Below are 24,619 nucleotides of genomic sequence, written 5' to 3'. Positions count from 1 at the left end.
ATGGCAATGTATAGCTTTTTAATAGTATGTTCTAATATAGATAATAATATTATATATATATATATATATGAATAAATTAGCAATCTTCTGGGGAAAAAAAGAAAAATAATTATCCACATTATCCAAATTATTAATATATATTATGGCATACAGTTTGACAAATTGAGGCCGAAGAAGCTTATAGCAAAAATATATCGCCTTTTATACTTTACTAACAATAAACTTTAATGATTCTCAATATTGCTTCTCCATTTATTGCTAATTTTTTTATCAAATAGTAGTATGACTACTGTCTATCAAAAGTGGTCTTTTATTAGAAGTCCCCCCACGAATAAGAATTCAAATTGCTCAACCCCACCCCTTCCCCCCCCCCCCCCCCCTCTATCACTCCCCCCTTCTATCTCTTTATGTTAGGGTCTATATTAAAATGTCCACGTGGTCGTCCAAATTTGCAGTAATATATGAAAACACTTTACGTCAATTAACCTGTGCATTTTCAAGAAACGTCTAGCATAATTTTAATGAATGGTACTACGGTGTGTTGCTTGTGACCCACAGATGAAGGTAAAACTACGCGTGGAGTAAGACAAGGTAAGTATCTTTTTTTCTTTATATCAATCGCCTAGTCCTTCAGGAAGCAAAGAAATGACGGTATAGCGATAGTTTCGGGGAGAGCTTAAATACGAATGCTATTCTAAGCTATGAATATGTAAAAAAAGGAAATAAAGTATATGACTGCCACAGATCTTTCTGGGTAGGGAAGTATGTGCTTAGAATTCAAAACATTTCTAATATAGTTGAAGCTATTAGATTGAATATTTAGTTACCATTCGAGTATCGAAACCGGCCATAACTGTTGGAGCAAATATATTAGGATGTAGCTCCCCAGCCCATGGTTTGCAATTGCTGTTCATTTGATCAAAGGGAAAAATGTCAACAACTTATCAACTGTAGTACAGCAGATCAACCATTTGCAGGGCAATGATATGACATAGTTAGTAAGGAAACCATTTCTAAAATAAAAATATAATATTAAGAAAGGAATAATTGTCAGTAAATCGAGGACCAAAATTCCTATTTTTATTACACCTTTTGCTGTTCATTAACCGCAAAGGAATATTCATTCAAGCGAAAAAGCATTATCATTAGCGCGAAGAGGCACACAATAACGCGAACGGAGTTTCAAGAGCGCGATGGAACATTCATTAAGGAATTTAGCATAACATTGGACAATCATGAATATGTTTGTGCAGGTTCATTAGCGTTTTCGAAGTTTCATTAGCGCCTTTGTGCAATCAATAGACAAAACCACACATTCAATAACGGTTTTTGGACATTCATTAGCGCAATACATTATTACTTTACTTTTTACACGGGAATTGTAGGATTTTAGCTTTCCTTACATTTTTTACAACCCATGAATATATCCACTCGGAGAGCTAAGAAAAAGATTGCTTCTTAGAGCGACTACAAGAAACATAAATGTTATCACGCAACAAAAATGCATGCAGTGGTACAACCACATGCAAACCTATCTTCCCAGATGTATGAATAGAGAAGCAATTCAAGGATAAATACACTTCTTTCTTCAATACCTAACGCCATGTTTTCTTTGTAAAGAACGGTTATATTCATGGGTTGTAAAAAATGTAAAGAAAGCTAAAATCCTACAATTCCCGTGTAAAAAGTAAAGTAATAATGTATTGCGCTAATGAATGTCCAAAAACCGTTATTGAATGTGTGGTTTTGTCTATTGATTGCACAAAGGCGCTAATGAAACTTCGAAAACGCTAATGAACCTGCACAAACATATTCATGATTATAATAGATGTGTTGATCATCACAGTGAATGAGCGATCTAAGCGAACGCTGTAAAGAAAGACTTGAAAAAGTGATTTCAAGCTTCAACGGGAATCGAACCCATGACCTCCGCGATGCCGGTGCGATGCTCTGCCAACTGAGCTATGAAGCCAATCATGTTGGCGAGCGGTCATTTTTGTTGGGTTCTTCAAGCCCCCATAGATAATAAGTGTGAAAATTGAATGGGCTGAACTGTGGTGGAATAATGATAATAGATGTGTTGATCTTGAAGCTTGAAATCACTTTTTCAAGTCTTTCTTTACAGCGTTCGCTTAGATCGCTCATTCACTGTGATGATCAACACATCTATTATCATTATTCCACCACAGTTCAGCCCATTCAATTTTCACACATATTCATGATTGTCCAATATTATGCTAAATTTCTTAATGAATGTTCCATCGCGCTCTTGAAACTCCGTTCGCGTTATTGTGTGCCTCTTCGCGCTAATGATAATGCTTTTTCGCTTGAATGAATATTCCTTTGCGGTTAATGAACAGCAAAAGGTGTATTATTATTTTCAATGTCTCTAGTATTCTCAGTCTTTTACAACACAATAATTAATTACATTTATACTTCATTGTTGCGTGAAAAGGGAGTTGTTTTTGAAGCAAGGTATAGGTAACGTATATATGTAGAGCATGAGTATTAGTTGTGTAGGTTTAGCTTGAAAGTTATAAAATTGTAGCTACATTAAAATATCGCTATGTAATAATTTCTATGTATTAAAATCGACATATTTGAGTGAACGAAAAGAGGAACAGACAACTGATATAATGTATGTACAAGCATGCAAATCATGACGTACAATATGTGATGACATTGCTTTGCATAGAAGATCAGTGCTGTGCCCATCCGTTTTGGTGGAACAGCTCTTACAATGCTATCGTTTAAAGTTGGTTAGAGGACCTATGACGCGCGCCTATGACCCTTATTTTTTTACTTTTTTATATCGAAATGATCTGTGGGCATTTCGTTCATTCAATTTTCAATTTCAGTAACGTTATAATATGTAAATGTAATAAATATTCATTTTTAAAAAAAATACGAGTTTACCCTAGATTTGCTGTTTTCTGGAATGAGAAATTGATTTATTACCATAAATGTGTTATTTTTAAAACTGAACAAGACATAAATTTCAAAATTATTGTTTTCACTTTATTTTGGTGACTGAGAAGGTGAAAACGTGTATCACTGTCGGAGAAACAGCTCAGCTCAGCTCTCAAATTCCTCTTGAATGTAAACAGTAGCTGGGTTGAACTTTATCATGTACAAAATAAGAAAGAAAGAAAAAGAATGCAACACTTATTAAATTGTAACATCTTGAAAATTGAGAAACATTTAAATCTATTATGATAAAAGTTGTCTAATCCATTGTCTTCCAAAAATCATGGCATACCTGGAAATGTCTCGCAAGTCTTTCCGCAGTTACAGCCGATTTACGGAGAGTTATTTCTTTTCAATCGTACACAAAGGAAAAATTTGGGTCTAAAGGAGGACTAGCAGTCTCAAGCGTGGTAAACATCGTTGAATTTTTCTCTTTTTTACGCGTTTTAAAAGTCCAACTCCTACAAAGGCTTTACCGTGAAATGCAAGAGCTCTCAAATAAAGACAAGTGCAATATCACGTAACTGGAAAAGGCGCGAAACTGGCTTTTCCCGTCCTTTACCAGTTCCCACTCCAACTCACCAACTATTCTTGAACTGACTAGCATCATTACAATGACTGTTAAAATGCAGCCATCTCTGTCAAGCCTTGTAACATGATGTCTGGTACAGAGCGAACTATTTTAAAAGTGAACTGATTAACTCGTTGTGTTGATTGCTTTCTCTCTTACAAACAACTGTTTTGTTTGGGAGTTCTTGGAAATAGAAGACAAATAACGTACTTTTGCTGGGGTAATAGGGAAGAAAACGATACAGAAAGGGGTGGATGGTGATATAAAATTATAGCTGTTACTTTTCCTTCTGCAGTATTTATTCTTTATTTCGTGGTAAAATACTATGGGAAACGAAAAACGATTCGAAAACAAGGCATCTTAAGGGAAGACTATTACGCGCGCTATGGGAAACACATACAAAACTTTGAATATTATGTTAAGGAAGAAGTAATTTGAAGTTTCTTTTAATTGGCAGTAAGATAATAACTTTTTGAAAAATAAAGCTCACTTGAGACAAAATATTTTCTTCAGGGCTTTTAGAAATTGCCTATAACTCTAAAGTGGTTTCCAATGGTTTCTCATCACACTGCCCAAAATGCTTCGTTTTTATGTCTGCGCCCGCGATATTTATGAAAGCGCTCGCGCATCTCGGAAATTGTCTATTGGTACGTGTCTGTTCAATGCGTATGCTCTGTATCAAAAACACATTTTAGCTTGTCCGACTAACTAGTAACTAGTGAGGTAGGATAATGAATTTGGGAATGGTGAGTTACGATGATTAAACAGTTCCTAAATATCTTCCTGGGAAATAGACTGCATGTATTAGTTAACAGGAAAAAAATCACTTTTATTTAAGTGTCTAGTCGTTCTAGCGCTTTCGCACTAATTGGGGACACTTCGCTTACACGCACTACCACTACATTTAATATTCTATGCACACAACACTCAACTCACATGTTGGGATCTACCACTACATTTGATATTCTATGCACACAACACTCAACTCACATGTTGGGATCTACCACTACATTCAATATTCTATGCACACAACACTCAACTCACATGTTGGTTTTTACGGAGGGAGGAAACCGGAGAATCCGGAGAAAACCCTCGTAGCATTGGGTATAACAACACATCAAACAACTCAATTCACATGTGGCGACCGCAGAAACGGATAAATCTTATTCAGTTGATGAATCTTTTGGATAACAGCATCGAATTATCCACTGGATAATGATTTATCCGTCGCGTTAGTGCTAGTAGATTAGGCTACCATAATGTACTAATTAATTATATATAGAGTTACAATAATATAAACGAAATTAGAATTTAGAATTAGAATTTGAATATTGCTTGTATCGTTAAGAAGTTGTGCATTCTTTACTTTAACATTGCTATTTGTGAATATTCTGACGCTAAAAACAAAGAGGCAAAACCGAAGTGTAAGGAACACAGCAGTATAGTACGATTTCGAAAATGAAATATTTTACTGCGTCTCTTTGATTGCTAATATTTTATTATTTAATTCCCCCCCCCCCCCCCCCCCCCGCAATTATTTCAATTCACTTTTATTTCAATCAATAAATCATTTTCACTTCAAAAAACAAACACTATTTAAATCCCACTATTTAAATCCCAAATACTTATGTACATTTCCCGTGCGAAATTTGTGTAATTTAATCAAACGATAAATAAGGTTTCTTTTCTCCATCATTTACAATTGATCTGACTGAAAAATATAACTCCTAAAGCCAAGGCCTGTTCCGGTTTCTCAAACTTCTTGATAATTCATACCTTCAACAACGTATCAGAACATCGTTTTATAGGAGAAGTTGTTTGAATGACAACGGTACGTCGTTTATTCGTTATATATGAATGATAATATGGAACAACACGAAAAAAACATCGCGGACTGCAGATTGTTTTCCGAAAATTACCGAATATTAACAAAATGCCCTTTATTTTATTCAGTAGTTTTCGGAAGAGATTTGTAACAACACAATACAATACATCTTTATTCACATTTCCTTTTATGTTACATTACATTAAATTATATATTTAATTAGATCATTGAAAATAAAACACTTATTTGGTAAAATAAATAAAGCTAAATATAGGTTGTAATGAGAGAAAATGCATAGAGTCTAAATAAACCATATAGTTACCTAGTTAGACCCTAGTCATGTTTTGTATCAGTTTGATGTAGGCAATAAACACGAGGGGGGGGGGGGGGGGAATTAATTAATTGACAAACAGTAGAATATTAGTCCCTAAGTCCAATTTAGTTTGTCCCTCCACTAACTGATTCTCATACCTGAGTTAAATATTCATAAAATCACCCGGAAATGTGTTCTTTTTGATGCTCTACAATGACCGTAGATCGTGGTAATAACATTAAAGCATTATTAAACATATATCTAGTACAAAAAACCTTTAAAGAACGTCGACTCCGACTTATTATATAAGAATTATTACATAATTAGCCTTGCTTAGATAATTGATACGGTAGAAAAAATATCGCTCTGGGATCCTCACGAATACCCTACATTTCATATTCTGGCTGCGTTACCAGAGTGGTTGGTCCTTGTAGTGTAGTGTTTAACACATCGGACTGGAATACCGAAGACGTGGGTTCGAATCCTGCCAAGGGCATTTGATATTTTTCTCTTATTCTCTCTACTTCATTGTATACACACCGAACGCACAATTTATTACTACTTTAATTGATACGGTAGACCTGTTGACATCTCTTGACATCTGTTTTCGAGCAAAGCGCGAATTTATCGAGCGCGGCCAACGAGCGACAAAGTCCGCCACGATCCAGTATAGATATACGCATAAATATATTCAGAAGTCACGGTGTGTTTCATAACATGTCATAAGAGAAAGCTATATGAATTAGACGAGCATTCGTAGAAGTCAAATGAGAAAAAAAATGGAGCTTGAGCCAGAGAGTAGTAAAGGACGAAAGGAAATCATATCATACTCAAAAATTCAGAATTTTTTTTAGCATTCAAGCATTCATTTGGCATTCAAGCACAAATTATTCTTGCGGTGTAACCCTATGATTCAAACTCCCTTGCGATATATATAGTAATGGAACAGCCGTCAGGCTGGTTGTTCTTAGCAAGGGAAGATAAACATGGCAGTATGACGCAACATCACCTCAACATTGCATAGTATTCAGATAAGAGTGCGTAGTGAAGTATCCCTTCTAGCCTTGACGACACTTATTCATCCATGTTATAGATTATCTAGAGGTTTCAGCGCTTTGCCACAAGCGTCGTTTTAACAGAATAACCGTTAGCGCTTGCCCTTACCGACACGCGGGAGCATTTATCATCTTGCGCATGCGAGAAACAGACGCACTAATGTAAACGTCAACTTTTTCAAAAGCCGCCTTTTCGCCTGTCACAGCTCTGAAAGGTTTTCAAATTGGACAAAAGTTTATGGCTACGTTTTCTATTTCAGTTTTTAGAAACCACAAGTTATGGCGGTTAATCACTCTCTCAAGATATAATCACTTTCACAAGTTGGGGCTGTTTCTGTTGCTTCCTATAATCCGTTCCTACTTTAAAAGCTTAAAATTTCTAATCTGTTTATATACTCCAGCCTTACCACGATATACTACAAATCATCGTTGATAAATCGCAAATATACATCCCACTAAAGATACTTTTACTTTTATCATTAAGTAAAACAAAATGTTATGTCTTCGTTGATTCGTAACTAGTTATGCGGTCAACATTTTCCTCCTATGATCTTATAAGATTATAACACAAAAAGCTGCTCGTAAATGAAGAAGTATATTTTCATTATTTGTTATTGAAGAACAAGACACTCTAAGAGCATAGGCTCAGAACTGTACAACGTGTTATGAACTATTTTATCGGTATGACGATCATGGGATGTTTCCCAAAAAAGAACATTTCGTTTTGGGATTTTTGGTTAAAAACAGTGTTGCGTTATGCATTTCACACAATTCCTCAGTTTTACGGGAAAATAAGTCAAATTGATCAAACTTACCCTTCGATTCAGTTCGTATGAAAACGTAGCCAAAGAAGTGAGTCCTTGCAAAACGTACACGTTTTAAGCAGTCTACAAAAGGTAATCTTAATTACACTAAGCTAATCATTAATCATATTCAAATAACATTGCACAAATGCATGTAGCCTAATTGTTGAAATATGGCACCACGCCTTTTTTAGAGAGTAGTCCTGAGATCGAACCCTTGACCTATTTTCACCATGTAATAAATATGTACGTTCGAGGATTGTCATTACAGTCTCGTAAGTTAAAATGTGAAGTAAACAGTGGGTGGGGTCACCATTCTCGTTTAATTTTCGATTTATTTTGAGAAAACGTCGCAAAATTGTCAAAAAACTCACACTTTTTCAAGGGAAGACTGGATCGGTTTTTTTTTTTAAATCACAATTTTACTACTCAAAGAAGGGAAAAAGTGATATTTAGATTTGAATATTTTTTGCTTAGCATGCGAAAGGAAAATGCCTAAGCTTGCAAGTTTCATGATTTTACTCCTATGCGCAGAAAAACAATGCGGTCAATAACCTTAAATTTTCGAAAGCGCCGACCCTCTCCCACAAATGTGAAGATGACTAAGATTTAATGAAGAAACTGTTTCGACCTTGTGCGTTCACTACCATAGCTAAAACTTCAGTGGTTTTACAGTATGCAGCTTTAGCCTGATAAAGTCATGATAACGTCATTTAAAAGTTAAATTAAAAATAAATTAATTAATAAAAACGTTATCGTCCCAAGGTTTAAGGCTTCCTGGTTCGACCGAAAGGAAATACGGGTAAAAAGTAAATCAATCAATTAAATAACTCATCAATATCCTTATTATACTTATATATTTCTTCCAAATTTGGGTTTAGAAGCTGGAAGTGAAAATGTGCTGTTTCGGTCTTATGAGGATAGGATTAATACTGTAACAAACAACGAAGAAACATGAAGCTCTGTGTTACAGGTTAGAAAAGTTTTACATTTCTTTTTATTTTCTGTTTTTTTGGTGTTTTCTTTTCTTCATTCTTTTTCTCTTCCCATGATTAAGATCTTATGCCTGTCAGTTTCTAAGCCTCAGGGTGATTAAGACATCAAATGAGTTAGATTTGATTGCCTCCCGTTCCCGCTGAGGAAAAAAAATCAATATAGTGAAAACATTACCATATCATTTAATGTCATGCGACATGTTGTTCCTACACCTCTGTCTAGTTACACTTTTAAATTGATATCGTTGTAATGTGGCTGTCGATGAGATAGTCAAGGGAGTTGCTATCTATAATTCTTCAATATCTGAATGATAACTATTCGGTTGCGCTGTAAGCTTGCTTTATTCAGATCACATTTTAGACGAAAGATAAATACATACGGAAGATTAAATCGTTTAGGACTAATGTCTTCTCTTCTGTTGCGATTTGTCTTCATTGACTCAATGTAATCAATTCAGTATACCTGGCGCACCATGGTCACCTAGGAAATTAAAGATGATCTCCAAACCACCTTTAAAGAATCATGAGTGTAACGTTTCACGTAAAATGGATTTTTCGTATCACGGAAAATACCTGGAGGTCAAGTGGCTGGTGTCTCAATAAAATCAATGAACAAGGAAAAAAAAACTTTACAAAACAAATATTTCTGTTAAATATTTGCATAGTCGGCAAGGATGTGATCTACAGTGGCGGCAGTCCGGTGTTCGAGCGAAAACGTCTGAGCGCATAACAATGCTGAAGGACTCATAAAACAACATTGTATTCCCCGTGAACTATCACTAAATCTTTCGTGACCAATGGCAACTGGCAACTGGCAACTGGCAACTGGCAACTGGCAACTGGCAACTGGCAACTGGCAACTGGCAACTGGCAAATGTGCATTCAACTCAAACAGTACGGTGTTATTTTTCAATAGATTACAATCTAAACCATATAATACAGTCCGTGAATAGTTGAATTAACTGAATCCACTTCTGTTTTTTGCCTAGATAGTCATTATTTTAAAAAAAGATCCAAAAACCGTGTTTTTGAGACATAATTTGTATGGGCTAAAATGAGGGGGCTTGAGCTTGAAATAGTAGCTGACCAAATGCTAACAGATTTTTTCTGATGTAAAGGTAACCACAGTGATCCCCTTTGACCTTTCACATAAAAACTAATGTACGTTATAGAAGCAAGGATGGTGCAGTTGGTCAGGGGCGACGCCCTCCCCCCCCCCCCCCCCCCCCCCCACCCCCACTCCCACGAAATTTTGTGGGGGAACTTGCCCCGCCTCCCCCCCCCCCCCCCCCCCCCCTCCACGAAACATTGGTTCTCAGTCAAACAAAACTGCGGTCGTTATTCACAAAGCGTTTAATATAACATACAACCTTTGGAAACTTTACGTTTGCAAAACAAGAATTAGAAAAAAGCTGCATTACTGGCAATATTTCAGATGAAAAAACAAATGGGTAAATTTTTCACATCCAATATCAAATTAACTATAAAACTGTTTGACTCGCTTATTACACCAATACTTCTATACGCAAGTGAGATATGGGGTATCGAAACATTAAGCACCAAAGACCAAGAGCCCATGGAACTTGTTCATTTGAAATTTTGGCAAAATGCTTCTCAAGGTGACAAAGTATGCTAGTAACCTTGCATGCAGAGGTGAGTTAGGAAGGTTCCCGAAGTCTACCAAGAAATTAAAAATGAGGTCACGTGACCTGTGACGTCACGCTGTCAGGGGGGGTTGGTTACCATCAGCGTTGGCCACACAAAGACTTTGGTAGTGTAATAGCGTCAAAAAAGGTTTATTTCAGAAACTGGCGATAATGTTATCTTAGCAAGTCACGTGATATGTGACGCCATACACCCAAAATCGTTGGGGTGACTGACAGGGTACGTGACTACATCCCTGCCAAGTTTCGTAATCACAGGTTGTATTGCCGCGGAGAAAATGGGACAGGGGCCACCAGAGGTGTGGGGCCGCCAGACGTGGGGCCACCAGACGTTGGTGGAACGTGATCATAAAGAGTGTACTCATTAAGTCGAACAAAAATCCTCCTAAAATCCTACAAAACTCTATATTTTCATATGCTACTGTTTTAACCTGTTCCTCAAATGTTGGTATAACCTAGATTTTTAGGAGTTTTTTCGAATGAGCTATTAAAAAATAGAGTCCCGTGAAAAATTTGAGGATTTTGCCCCGTTGAAGCTCAAAACGCGTATGGTTCTTCAATAAAATTTTGTAGATTTTTCAGCGGGTTTTGAGCGCGCGCACATCGTGGGCTCAAATCGAACGTTCAAAAGTAGGCAGTCACCTTAAAAACAGCCGACAAGAATGAAGAGAGGCGATCTTCTTTTGCTTCAATCCAATTATATTGTTAGCTACTTTCTGTAGGTACATATAAGATTTAAATCTGTTATTGAAATTACATATTTTATCCAACTAGTTTGAAATTCGCCTAAATTGAAATAACATTTTCACACAAGTATTTTGAAAAAAGAGATAAATAATTTTAGATGTAAGCTTTAAAACATGGAGTCTTTTACCGATTGCTTCAATCAATCAATATTTTTTTCAAACCGTCAAAATATTTCGCATGCTTACCAAGAAATATATATTAAAAAACGGATTGGATTGGGATTTAAAAAAATATCTCAGGATCACTGCCATTCAAACTATCTTTGAATCCATATCCTTCTTTAATCTTTTGTTTTGTTATACTGACATACCTGCTAAATGATAATTTTAAAATGTCAGGATCGGAGATCATAATATAAAGAGGTTATTACACAGAAAGTTGTGTAATGCGGGTGTGTATTTTTACGAGTCATTTTAGTATTTTGACGAGCCCTACGGGCTCGTCAAAATACAAATTGACGAGTAAAAATGCACACCCGTATTACACAATACTTTCTGTGTAATAAAGTATTTATTATACGACCGAAAATGAAGAAGAAAATAACCTTTATTTAGCTTTTTACAAAGTTTTTCAGGATGAGCGACCTTGTCTAGCGCTGGCGAAAAAAACAAATGACGATTTCTTCAACCTGATTGGTTCTCGTAAAATGTTCTGTTTTTCTATTGGCTCTCGTGAGAAATACCCTTCAAATGTTGGGTAGGGAAAAAAGAGTTGTTATTTTTTGAAATTTCGTCAAACAACAAGTTTTATTATGTTCTCAAAACTTCCATAAAATATGACGAAGCGATTACAAATTGATTGCCTAAACTATCAAAACTGAAGGGAAATATTCCTAATGGAAAGTGAAAAACGAAAGCGTCGTTCAAAAAGATAAAATAGCCAAAATGAAGCGTAAAGTTTGATTTTTTCTGCCTCGTGGAATCCGGTGCTGGCTTCATCACTCTTGGACATGCTTGGTTTTTGGTCGCTTGAAAGGCTGTTGATCTATTTCTTCTTCTTGTAGCATTGTTGGATAGTTAAATGTTATTGTACAGTTATTGAACACTGCACCAGAAAGCACTGAACTAGGAGCAATTGAGCTACATGGTGGATTAGAACTTTGCAAGGGCAACGGCGGGCGGGTACGCTCGTTTCTTTCACTTCGTTTTCTTTGCTGTTCTTCTGATGCTTCGGAGTAGAAATCGATTGACTTCAGGTTTTTGTGCCCACATAGCTGGGCGATGTCCAAAGGATTGACATTTTCGTGTCGTAACGTGGTCATCATCGTTCGTCTTGCTGAGTGAAATTTGGAAGGTCTTCATCCGAAAAATCCATGTCTCATACCAGGTTTCTAAAAGCGTCGTCGTCCATTTTTTTTTTTCAAGCAAAACAAACTCTGAGCTCGTTCGCGTATGTGCACGCGTGAGAACTAAACTGGTTAAAACCAGTTTGAAAATCGTGTAATACGGAATTCCAAACCGTGTAATACGGTCTCATATTTGCACTCGTTTTGGCCTTTATTTGCACTGAATTTATTTATTTATTTATTTACATTCATATTTTAACAGGAAGCTTCTTCACAAATGTGATTTTCGAGAAGGTCCTGATAAATAAGATATTTTGACAATAATAATTTACATATTATGTAAAAAGAGAATTTGGAGATTGAATATCGAATGTAAAAGATGAAAAATTCAAATTATTTATGTTTAAAGGTTTAAAAGAAATTCGATTTAAAATGGCTAATCTTAGGACACTGCTTAAGTGTGTCACTCAGATTGTTTCATTCTTTCATGGCGTGATACTGCATTGTTAATTTTCCCCAGTTAGTTTTGGGTCGTGGTAAGCGAAACTCGCTTCCCTGCCTCGTGTTGTAGCCATGCTCATTGAGCTTATTCAGCTTTAGATTTGATGATAATAATCTGTTTTTACATTTGAATATATGTAAACATCGACGGTAGTATCTGCGCTTACTGAGTTCCACCAAATTAAGTTCTTTCCGAGCATCAGATGCTGAGGAGTGTAGAGGACGATCCAGGATGATCTTGGCCGCTTTGTTATGAAGGGTTTGAAGAGATTCCATAAGCGTGATATTATCTTTATCTCCCCAAACAACATCACTATAATCAAAAAGCGGTAGGAACAAGCTGTTGAAGTACAAGAGTCTAGCGAATTTAGGCAAAAGATGTTTGATTCGCTTCAAGAGACCAAAAAAAACAAAAACGCGCGGTCGTATAATAAATAGGTATAATACTCTTTCATAAATTTAATGAACGCTATCTAGCAGAAAAGGGATTTGGGGTTAGCTTTTGACATCCAAATATTAACCAGGGAAGACAATATGTATCCAAAGGAGAAATTAATCTAGACTAAATCTGACTTTCTCTGTAATAATGGTACCTGATAAAGTTATTAGGCTACCTGCTCATAAGTTAAAGACTTTAAACCTCAATGTCCTGTCATGTGCAATGACGTGTACTTTTTCACTTTCGTCACCATGACGACACGTCACACACTATGCAACTCATAGCCAATTTTCGAATGGCTCGAAGACTCGCCTCTCGGTAAATATTCCCTGATATTCACTTCATGCTGTATTTTCTTATTCACTTCATTCACACAATATAAAATAATTGTAAAACATTGCATTTCTTATTTCTAGTATGTGATTCTAGCTGCAAATCATGTGCATGAAGGATAAGCGCATCATTGTTTCAGCGCTCATAGTAGTTGCTTAGTTTTAGCTCTTCGAATTTATGGTAATTTTACCCATCACACTTTATTTACAAAGATTTTTAAAGTTTCCAAAGCTCTATAAACACATCACATTTTGAATAATGATCACATATACAAGAAGATATCTACTATTACGATGCTTTTGGTGGAAATGTTCTTCGGCTATTCAAATTTCCCGCCATTGTTTATCAACAACAAGTCAACTATGTCCATCCAAAGGACCACTTACACATTCAGCGTGGAGCAATTTAAAATCACTTGGTCTTCTCCGCAAATTTCGAGGTCATCGTGGCGGATATTGGTCATCAAAGAAAAGTCAAATGAACAAAATAACGACTGTAGTTTCAAGACGAACATCTACTCAATCGACCAAGCAGAACGAAGGACTTCATTAAATATTCGCTCCAACAACAATAACCTGATTCTCATTTAACCAACTATTGTGCAATATTTAACCAGGCGTATCGCTTTTGGTCACTGGAACGCTAGATCTATCAACAAAAAATTAGCCTCCATTTGTGACCTGGTTATTCATAATAATCTGGATATATTGGCGATCACGGAAACATGGCTATCTAACAACAGTGACACTGACAGTACTGTCGCTGAAATTTTAAATGCTTTGCAAGACTATAAAATTCACAGTCTTTCTCGGAGTCGCAAAAAAGGCGGAGGAATTGCCGTCTTTCTCCGTAAAGGTTTCGTCGTAAAAAGCGTTGTTGATCGATCATCTACATCTATGGAATTCCTCGAACTTCGTCTTTGCTGCACTGGCTCTGACATCATTCACCTTGTTATTATTTATCGTCCTCCGCCCTCTAAGAAAAACAAGATTACTAACACTCAATTTCTTGCAGAATTCTCTACCTTACTCGAAGATCTGGCAGCGCTCTCAGACTATCTTCTTATCGCTGGTGATTTCAACCTTCTTGTTGACTGTAGCACCGATCACGATGCATCGAAATTTCTTGACATTCTTGAGTCGGCGAGTCTTCAGCAACACATCGGTGAGTCAACTCATCGCCATGGACACACCCTGGACCTTCTCATCGACAGGCACAGCAGTAACATCATATCTAATATAAAGCTTATTCTTGACCTTCCATCAGACCATAAATCAATTATCTGTAGGCTTGATTTTGCTGCTCCAGCTCCATCTAGGAAACATGTTCAGCGAAGACGTATACATCTTATTGACAAAACAAAATGGCACGAGGATATTACACAGTTTCTATTAGATCAACCATCATTAGACGTAAACAAATTATAGATCTTTTTCTTCGCTCATTGCTCAACAAACATGCTCCTGAAGTATCGCGCGTTATCACACTTCGACCAAACTCACATTGGTTCAATTCTTCTCTTTTGGAATTAAAAAGAAAAAAAAAGGCAATGTGAACGCAAGTATCTTACAACAAAGCTCGAAGTCCACTGACAGATTTACCGCGATCAATGCACTAATTACGTACATGAGATCAACATTGCTAAATTAAACTACTACAAGAATCTTATTGACGAATCCGACCAACGTCAACTTTTCAATATTGTCAATGGTCTTTTCCGTGTGCGAAAAGAACCTACGTTTCCACAGTCAGACAGTCCAACAACTCTGGTACAACGGTTTTCAAACTATTTTTGCTCAAAAATCGAATCAATTCGTAGTAAACTACCTATCGCTGACAACAGCATTATCACTGACGTTAACCTGTGTACTGCTACTCTACGCTGTTTTGATGTTGTTTCTGAAGATCTAGTTACCCGCGTCATACGGGAGTCGGCATCAAAGACCTGTACACTCGATCCAATTCCAACCACTCTACTTCAAGACTCACTGGATGTACTTGCACAAGCCATCACCAAGCTTATTAATCTGTCCATACAACAAGGCATATATCCTGATCTATTCAAGAACGCTCTTATTCGTCCTGCTCTGAAAAAGCCTGACCTAGATCGTGAAGATCTTGCTAATTACCGACCTATAGCTAATTTATCATTCCTGTCTTAGACACTTGAACGTATCATACCAACTCAACTAAAGGATTACTTGGAGCTCAACAACTTGTATCCCAGAATGCAATCGGCATATCGAGCAAATCACAGCACAGAAACAGCCATCATTCGAGTACTTAATGACATCAAACGTTCTATCGACAATCGTCAACAAGTAATTCTTGTACTACTTGACCTATCGTCTGCCTTTAGTAGTTACCCCCCCCCCCCCCCCGATACCGGGATTGCTAGGGGGGGGTGTAGTCATGAAGATGAGACCGACTAGTTTATATGAGTCACTTAAATCTCTTCACAAGAAAATCTAAGATGAAAGTCGATACTTATGGTCAATTTCTTCTAGCTTATAACCGCCCGTTCCCCCCAAAAATAACTTTCTGGGTTGCGGCCTCGAAGGCTCAGTCTTGCTGGTTCAAACGTGGCTACGTATGTTTATCACCTCCCGCTTCTCACAAGAACATGGAACTAACCATTTTCATGGATATCAATCCTAATCCGTGACCATCATGCCTAAGTTGTCTTTATTTAAATGCAAGAAGTCTAAAGGCATTTGTTCCATCTGATGGTGATCACTCGGTCAAAATGTGCAAGATCTCTGTGTTGCAGGATATGGTATATTCTGGTATCTATGATTTGGTATGTATCTGTGAAACCTGGCTCAATGATACCGTTTTAAGCAGCGAAATACTCCCAGGGTACTCAATTTTTCGACGAGATAGGCCCTGCAAAACTGGTGGTGGTGTCCTCGTCGCTATAAAATCGGATCTACAAGTTATATGCCGGGACGACCTTGAAAGAGGCGGCACCGAAATGGTAGTTGTTGAAATAATCACAAGCTGCAAGTCACTTATTCTATATGCGTTTTATCGTCCTCCAGACTCAAATAACGACGATCTATTTCAACTAAACTCATCTCTAATGAGCAACTCTGAATCCAGTTGTGTACTAGTAGTTGGCGATTTCAACATCCCTGCTTTAGACTGGACAGATTCAAGTTCCCCCGTTAACATTGGAGGACATGCTGCGGGTGATAAATTCTGTGATTTAATGGGAGACAACTTCCTATATCAGTTTGTTGACGGTCCAACTCATACAGCTGGAAATAAACTCGAGTTTGTTCTCTGCAATTGTCCCGAAGTAATCAAAGACGTTACCACACATAGTCCGGGAACGAGTGGATTTCCGTCTGACCATTTTATTATTGAATTTTCAATCCAAGTAAAGTTTCAACGAGCAAAACCGGTACGCCGAAATGTCTACGACTTTAAACGAGGAAATTTTGACGAACTACGTAGTTCATTAGAGCACGTTCCTTTTGATATTGCTCAATCTACCAACATTGACGAATACTGGCTCTTTTGGAAAGATCTATTTCTTACTGCTGTCGAGAAGTGTATTCCTGTTAAAACAATCAAAGATACTAACTCACCTCCCTGGATAGACTCCGAAGTCAATCACAGTTTACGGAAGAAATACACAGCACTGCGAAAATATCGGCGGAAGAGAACAGAATCCAATAAGATGAAACTGCGTACTCTAAGCCAGAACGTCAAACATATTATTAGAGCAAAACATCGAGACTACTTGAAGAAAATCGAGTCTTCATTCAAAGACAACCCAAAATTGTTCTGGAGTTACCATAAGGCAATCCTGCACTCTCGTGGAAAGCCAAGTGTTATCACTTACAATGGCACTACCGCAACCAGCTCGGCAGAAAAGGCAGAATTATTCAACTCGTATTTTTCCTCTGTCTTCAGACCAGCGTCGACTACAAACATAAACACTAGTAGCTTAAATATTCCCGATCAAGTGTCTGCTATCCCGCTATTGTCTGAATTAACTATATCACTTAATGAAGTTGCTGAATGTTTAAGAGACCTTGACATCACGAAAGGCTGTGGTCCCGATGGAATCCCAGCCAGAGTTTTAAAAGAATGCGCTAATGAGATCGCGCCGAGCGTTTGCATGATGTTCAACACCTCTATTAGATCAGCCTGTTTGCCTAAAGAGTGGAAAAAGGCCAACGTAACACCAGTTCATAAAAGTAAAAATAAGGAGCCAGCTTCTAATTATAGACCGATCTCCCTACTATGCCTCATAAGTAACGTGCTCGAGCGCTGTGTTGGAAAGCGACTCTACGAACGTGTAAAAAACTTTATCTAGCCTTTACAGCATGGGTTCATGCGAAACCGCTCTTGCGTTTCACAGCTACTAACAGCCTTACATTCCATTGGCAAAAACCTGGACAACAACATTCAAACAGACATCTTGTATCTGGACTTTGCCAATGCATTTGACTCTGTGGACCACGCTATCCTTCTTGACAAACTTAAGAGATATGGAGTGGTCGGACATCTACATGATTGGCTGAAGAATTACCTACATGACAGACAGCAGAGAGTGGTTATAGATGGAGTCTCCTCTAGCTGGGCCCCTGTATCTTCTGGGGTGCCTCAAGGAAGTCTGCTTGGCCCAATACTTTTTGTTATATTCATTAATGATCTGCCTGATGCGTTACCTGATGGAATTCTGGCAGCCCTTTATGCTGACGACACCAAACTGTATAGAAGCATTTCAACATATTTTGATGCGGAACAACTGCAGACAGCATTAACGAACCTTGACTCTTGGAGACTCCACAACAATATCAACTTTAACACATCAAAATGCAAGGCCCTAACCGTAACACGCAAGAAAAATCCAGTGGGTTATAACTACCATCTAGGCAATGTGGACTTAGATCATGTCAATAAGGAGAAAGATCTTGGTGTCATGGTAACAAGTAAATCGACTTGGGAAAATCAAGTTCTTATGGTTACTGCTAAAGCGAATAAGCTGCTTGGTCTTGTACGTGTCCGATGTTAACTGACGTCAACGTTAGAAGAACTCTGTACCTGGCACTTGTGAAGTCCCAAATGAGCTATGCAACCGAAGTGTGGTCCCCTAGCCGCTCAACCTTAAAGCAAAAAGTTGAAAGAGTGCAGAGAAGAGCTACACGCTGGATATTACAACTTAAACAAAGCGAACTTTCATATAAAGAAAGACTGATCAAATTGGATTTGCTACCACTTACCTATGACCGCGAGGTCAAAGATTTAGTTCTTCTTTATAAGGCATTATATGGCCATATAGATATTGATATATATAGTATTAAATTATGGAATTTGATTTGGAAATCAATACAAGCAACTGACTTTCTAAGTATAAAGACCTTTAAGGCCGCTAACATTAAAGTCTATAAAGACGAACTGTTCAATATTTTTGACGCCAATAATATTTGTACTTGGGGCCTGGCCCGCAGTTGTGGTTGCCATTGGCAACAGTAGCTTATTGTATGTCTAGTTATTGTTTTTTTGTTTTTGTTTTTTGTTTTTGTTTTTGTTTTTGTTTTTTTTCATTTTTTTCTTAAGGATAATTTTTAGGTTTTATCTGGAGGGTGCCTTGCATGGGACTTAATGTCCCGTTTGTACCTTTCCTTTTGGCCTACTTCTTCTAAGATACAAAGGAAGAGTTATAAATTCTCGAACGCTGTATAAACTTGCATGTCAAATTTAAAAGATGAATGTAGAATATAAAACTTGCATGTCGAATTTAAAACATGAATGTAGAATATAAAACTTGAGCGTAAAATTCGAAACTTGAATGTCGAGTGTAAAATTTGTATGTTGAATTTAAAACTTGAATGTCAAATTCAAAGCACGAATTTTGGCAGGGATCGTACGCCATAGTTTCATAACATGTCATACGAGAAAGCTATATGAAGTAGACGAGCATTTGTAAAAGTCAAATGAGAAAAAATGGAGCTTGAGCCAGAGAGTAGTGAGGACAAAAAGAATATCATATCATGCTCGGAAATTCAGATACAAAGGCGTTTTGACATTCAAGCACAAATTATTCTTGCGGTGTAAACTCCCTTGCGATATATATAGTAATGACCAGCCGTCAGGTAAGTTGTTCTAGCAAGGTAAGATAACGAGGAAACATGGCAGTATGACGCAACATTCACCTCAAAATTGCATAGTATTCAGATAAGAGTGTGTACACTGTTATTTTTTAGGAGTTGATATAACTCCAAAAGTGGAGTAGAAAAAAAAGGTACAGGATAACTCCTTTTTTGGAGTAACTTTAACTCCACTGATTTAACTCCCTTCCAAGAGTAAAATTTACTCCCATGAAAGAGCAACGTTTACTCCCATGAAAGAGTCACTTCTACTCTACATGGGAGTTGTTTTGAACTCCCTAACAGAGTCAAATTTATCCTTTCGGAGTTGTTATAATCCCCTGTTTGTCACCTTTCAAAGGAGTAAAATTTACACCTTTTCAGGAGTAGATTTTTTCTTACTTTTTAAGCTTCATCAATTCCCACTGTACGTTGAAGAATAATAACACAAATGACTACAAAACTACATTTGGTTAAAAAATTTTTTTATTACATATGATAATTTACTAACAATACAGCAATATAGTTACAACCAGTAATGCCGAATTGATAAGTATATTTAATAACAACATTTTATGTCGCCTGCGTTCACTGCATGACACAATCTCTACTCATACTTCTTCATTTTTCAGTAACAGTCAAACCAGCTAATACGTTCCTATCAAGGCTAGAAGGTTCAGTTAATTATTCAGAATCTTATTTCGAGTTTGTTTTGAAACTTGTATTTAATAATACGGGCACAGATGAAAACCGTCTTATGTCTTCACAGATATGCACAAAACCAAAATCATTTCACTGTTGTATAGCTACCAACTCAAACCCATCTGTCGAAGATCATTACAACCGCCAAAGCATCATACAATAATTCAGCACCCATAACCTACGAGAGGACAAAAAAAGCTATTATTAATGATTTATCATACTCAGCAATATACAAGGATGCTTAAGCTTAAATAAGAGCATCGCTTTGCAGTTACAGAACACCGAAAGCTTTCAATTTCTATCATTATTAACAAAACAAACTTAAGTTTAAACTTTCTGATCTAAATAATACAAACAAAATAGTAATTTACCTGCACAATATATTGAATCATTTGAAAGTAAGTCATCCATTACCACAAAAGTTACTTTTGAAATAACAATTCAATGGGTTTAAGGCTGGTTTTAAACTTCAAAACCCCGAGACAAGCACTTTCCAATTCCAAGTTTCAGTACGTTGCTGCGGGAAATAGTGATACTCTATACCAGGTCATAGTCCAAAAACATCCCTGGCATTGCCGATGTAAGATCCACCAATCACGATCAAGAAAAGTTGATACAAGCATGTAATGTGCACGTGGTCTAACGAGTCTAACCTTCATGTCCTGTGTGGTATAGATCTTGTGCGAAGACCTACAAAAATGTTCTCTTTTTAAGAAACATCTGATTCGCAAGCACTTCATCACGAAAGATACACAACACGATTCATAAGATGACGACTCTGGAAGTGTTTGAGTGCTCTAGCGCAAGTGAAGTTGATCTGACGAGCGAGGAGCGCCAAGAACTTTACCATCGGTACGATCGTGCAGAGAATGGACAATTTGACCCACAAAAAAGCCAAAAAAATGAAAACGGCATATGCTTTTTCCCTTGTGAAACTTAAAGAAAGAAGTCGAGTGCTACAGGCAAATTATAGATTTGTGTACGATACGTCAGAGTTAAAATTACTCTAAGGTCGCATTAACGAAAGGAGTTGAAACAACTCCCGTCAATTTAACTCCAAAAATAGAGTCAAACTTACTCTGGTTGTTTCCGTCAAACATGAATTAAAAACAGCATGGTTTATCTTTTTTATCTAAAAATAGCCTTAAATCTACTCCATTATTGATGATGTACTCTTTATAGTAATGTTCAACTGTTCGTCATTTCCAAAGAGTTAAATTTACTCTTGGAGGAATACATTTTACTCTTGGAAGCGTTAAAATTACTCCCATTGTAGAGTAGATTTAACTCTCTTTCAAGTTACTCCACTCTGTAGAGTAACTTTAACTCTTTTGATAGAGTTATATCAACTCCTGAAAAATAACAGTGTAGTGAAATATCCATCCATGTTATAGATTATCTAGAGGTGTCAGCGCTTTTAACAGAATAACCGTTTGCGCTTGCCATACCGACACGTGGGAGCATTAATCATCTTGCACATGCGAGAAACAGACGCACTAATGTAAACGTCAACTTTTTCAAAAACCGCCTTTTCGCCTGTCACCGCTCTCAAAGGTCTCCAAATTGGTTAAAAGTTTATGGCCATTCATTCTATTTCGGTTTTTAGAAACCACAAGTTAGAGCGGTTAATCACATTTTGATTTTTTATTTGCAGCAACAATTTTTTTATTTGCAGCAACTTTTTTTATTTGCTTCAAATTGTTTAATATTGGCAGCAATTATTTTTTATTTGCTTCAAATTGTTTAATATTGGCAGCAATTATTTTTTATTTGCAGCAAATTATATAAATATGCAGCAACTTTATTGTTTGCTGCATGTCCCCTGTGGGCCACCGTACCTTAGCAATTCCGATGCTCAACCAACTGAGCCTACCGGTTGGCGTTGATACCAAGTGAAAATGAACTAACAAGGAATCTCTAGTGTTGATGCTTAACCATACAGGCATCGTTTGATGTTACTTTAAGAATCACATTTGCCATCGTTTGTTTTTCTGTTTGCTCACTTATTTTGAAAAAGAGTTCTCATGATTGTGCACGCGGGGATTCCTTCGAATTCTCTAAAATCATTTTCTCTTGTTAATATTCTATAAAAAGTATCTCAGTTTAATTATTTTCTTTAGGATAAAGAAGATGAACGGTTTTATGCTGACCTACCGCCTTTTCTTTCCTTTGATCGGTCTTCAAATGTATATTAAGTTTTCAGGTAAGGCTATAAGAAGAAAAAAAAAACATATATATACAGCGATATGCAGAGATTCTGATCCTTTTGTACGTATATATAAGTATATCAAAAGTATATCAGAAATTATGGGATATCATCTTTGATTTTTTTTTCGGGTTTTCCATCACTATGGTTTTAAGCGTTGAAAAAGGTAATTTTGCATTATGCATCTCTTTAGATATTTGTATAAATGTATTAAATGTATACTACAACGTTTCTGCAATCGAGTGTATACATATACTTATATATATGTCCCCAATTCTCTTTTGTCTTGCCTTGGCGAGTATATACGGTTGAGCGTTACACTACAACAATGACCGACTAAATCAATGTTCATATAAGTCCGCGGTGCGCCCCAGAAGAAAGAAAATGGTTATTTTATCGTGGAATGGGGTTGCCTTTGTTCAAGATCAGTATAAGTAAAACAGTTACATAACCTTATTTGTTTTACTCTCATGGGGGAATTAATGAAGTCCGCTCTTGAAACCCTGTTAGTGCTAGATTGGAATTTTCCAATTGCACTTCAAATATGTGCATAATTTAGACAAAGCTAAGCTCACTCAAGCTCAATTAGTAATTTTTCAGTTCAACGTCGACCGGCTTAAGTTACACATCGTTTTGTAAGTATTTTTTCTCTTTCTTTTGCTTTCTGTCTGCTTTAATCGTTTTCTGTCTTATCGTTAAATTGTAATCTTTCCTTTATTAATTAGGACTGAACTCTAACGCAGGTAAATAAAACGAAACGAAGAGTAAAACGAGTGTATTTTTGACCGGTATACCGCACCAATAACCTCAATGATTTTGTATTGTCTAACTGCTGTATTTACTGTAGAAAGAGAGATTCTCAAGGTTATCGCAATTGATTGTGAAGATTTGTAGTAGCCAAATTTATAAAAAACAATGCGCCATCTTCAATCTTTGCTGTAGACAATAATTGATTGAAGTAAAAAAAAACGCAATTCAAATCTTCAGAAGCTGACAGTGCGAAGGTTAGCAACTGTACTGTTCTATTTACGGGTCGGTGTCCACTGGTAGAACGAAGCTTGGGATTGGATAAAATAACAAAAACAAAGAAAGCATGGATTATGATGAACAAGGTGTATTATTCTACATGTGAGCTGCGTTCTTTGTTTCATCTCACCATTCATTATTTGTTCATCCACTACCAGGCTTCGTTCTGCCTGTTGTGTGTTACCCCTATTTACTGATCTTGAACAAAGGCAACTCCATTCCACGATAAAATAATTATTCCCTTCTTCTGGGGCGCACGGACTTACATATGAGCATATTTAATCCGTCATTGTTGTAGTGTAACGCTCAACTGTAAATACTAATCCAGGAAAGACAAAATAAAAATGGGGACATATATATAAGTATATATATCCGATAAATGTCAGAATTTTTCAGATATATGAATGGTAAAATAGTTTCATATGATTTGAGTGATGCATCTTTTTAAAAGATATCAAGGTTCATACTTCCAATATGTTAATGAGTGTGATGTCACATAACAAGCCGCAAGCCGAATTTTAGGACACACGCTAGGATACCAATGTTACCATAGTAACGACCGCAAAGTCCGCAAAGTGTTAGCTCAGAAGTGCCTTTGACGAGGCCGAAAGTTCACTCGTGTTCTTCGTCTATGGAGCAATGATTCTTCAAGCTTGTTTGGGAATCTGGATCGCAAAAAAGTGGTTTGTACTAAAAAAATATATATTTGTTGCATTAACCCGAAAAAAAGGTTTTGTTTAATCGAGATTTTAAGCCTGTTGAGGACGAAATCACTTCCCGCCTGATCTCGGAACTATAATATAAGATGGCGGGAATATTTCTTATCTGCAGCAGTGAGTTGTGTCTTTGGACAATGTTGGCCATTAAGCCGGTAACCTTAGAAGAAGAAATCCTTATACATCCAAGTCTTTCAGTTTCCCGATATTAAAATTGTGTCGGAATACACTGGAGGTACTAGTTCTTAGATTAATATTAAACCAAGCATAGTTAAACCCAGTGTTAAACTTCTGAGCTCAAAAACAAGAAGTGCGGATATAATTTCGAATTTGGCGCGGAGTCTCATTGCGGTAACAACCAAATAAG

General features: G+C 36.8%; 2 protein-coding genes and 1 non-coding gene across 5 annotated transcripts in view; 2 read left to right on the top strand and 1 right to left on the bottom strand.

Moving 5' to 3' along the window:
• Positions 1-429: 429 nt before the first annotated feature.
• LOC116292995 (uncharacterized) overlaps positions 430-24,619 on the top strand; it is a 33,125-nt gene continuing 8,935 nt past the window's right edge. For 2 of the 3 annotated variants that reach the window (XM_089039609.1, XM_089039607.1), the window contains exons 1-2: positions 8,459-8,507; positions 22,425-22,507. In XM_089039609.1, the coding sequence (XP_088895735.1) occupies positions 22,435-22,507 (73 nt within the window). In that variant the 5' untranslated portion in view covers positions 8,459-8,507; positions 22,425-22,434. Of the gene's footprint in view, positions 592-8,458; positions 8,508-22,424; positions 22,508-24,619 lie in introns of those variants that run through there. The other variant, XM_089039608.1, reaches the window with a different exon arrangement.
• Positions 1,900-1,972, bottom strand: Trnaa-ggc (transfer RNA alanine (anticodon GGC)). Its single transcript has one exon. It is a non-coding gene; the product is annotated as a tRNA-Ala (tRNA).
• LOC148905614 (uncharacterized) lies at positions 13,461-15,660 on the top strand. The gene is made up of 3 exons (XM_089040596.1): positions 13,461-13,483; positions 14,115-14,910; positions 15,160-15,660. Exons 1-3 carry the CDS (start codon positions 13,461-13,463, stop codon positions 15,658-15,660), a joined length of 1,320 nt encoding a protein of 439 aa, XP_088896722.1.

The sequence above is a fragment of the Actinia tenebrosa genome, unplaced genomic scaffold, assembly GCF_029948245.1.
Source record: "Actinia tenebrosa isolate PJP-AT-01 unplaced genomic scaffold, QUT_ActTen_1.0 PGA_scaffold7__59_contigs__length_16204524, whole genome shotgun sequence".
In the NCBI taxonomy this organism is placed as follows: Eukaryota; Metazoa; Cnidaria; class Anthozoa; order Actiniaria; family Actiniidae; genus Actinia; species Actinia tenebrosa.
This window is presented reverse-complemented; position numbering and strand designations above follow the sequence as displayed.

Bases quoted from the DNA above. Each gene is read 5' to 3' on its own strand.
- LOC148905614 (XM_089040596.1), top strand. From the start codon at position 13,461: ATGGCTCGAAGACTCGCCTCTCG. The intron at 13,484-14,114 runs GTAAATATTCCC...ATATTTAACCAG, and splicing joins GCTCGAAGACTCGCCTCTCG to GCGTATCGCTTTTGGTCACT. The intron at 14,911-15,159 runs GTAAACAAATTA...AACTACTACAAG, and splicing joins TAGATCAACCATCATTAGAC to AATCTTATTGACGAATCCGA.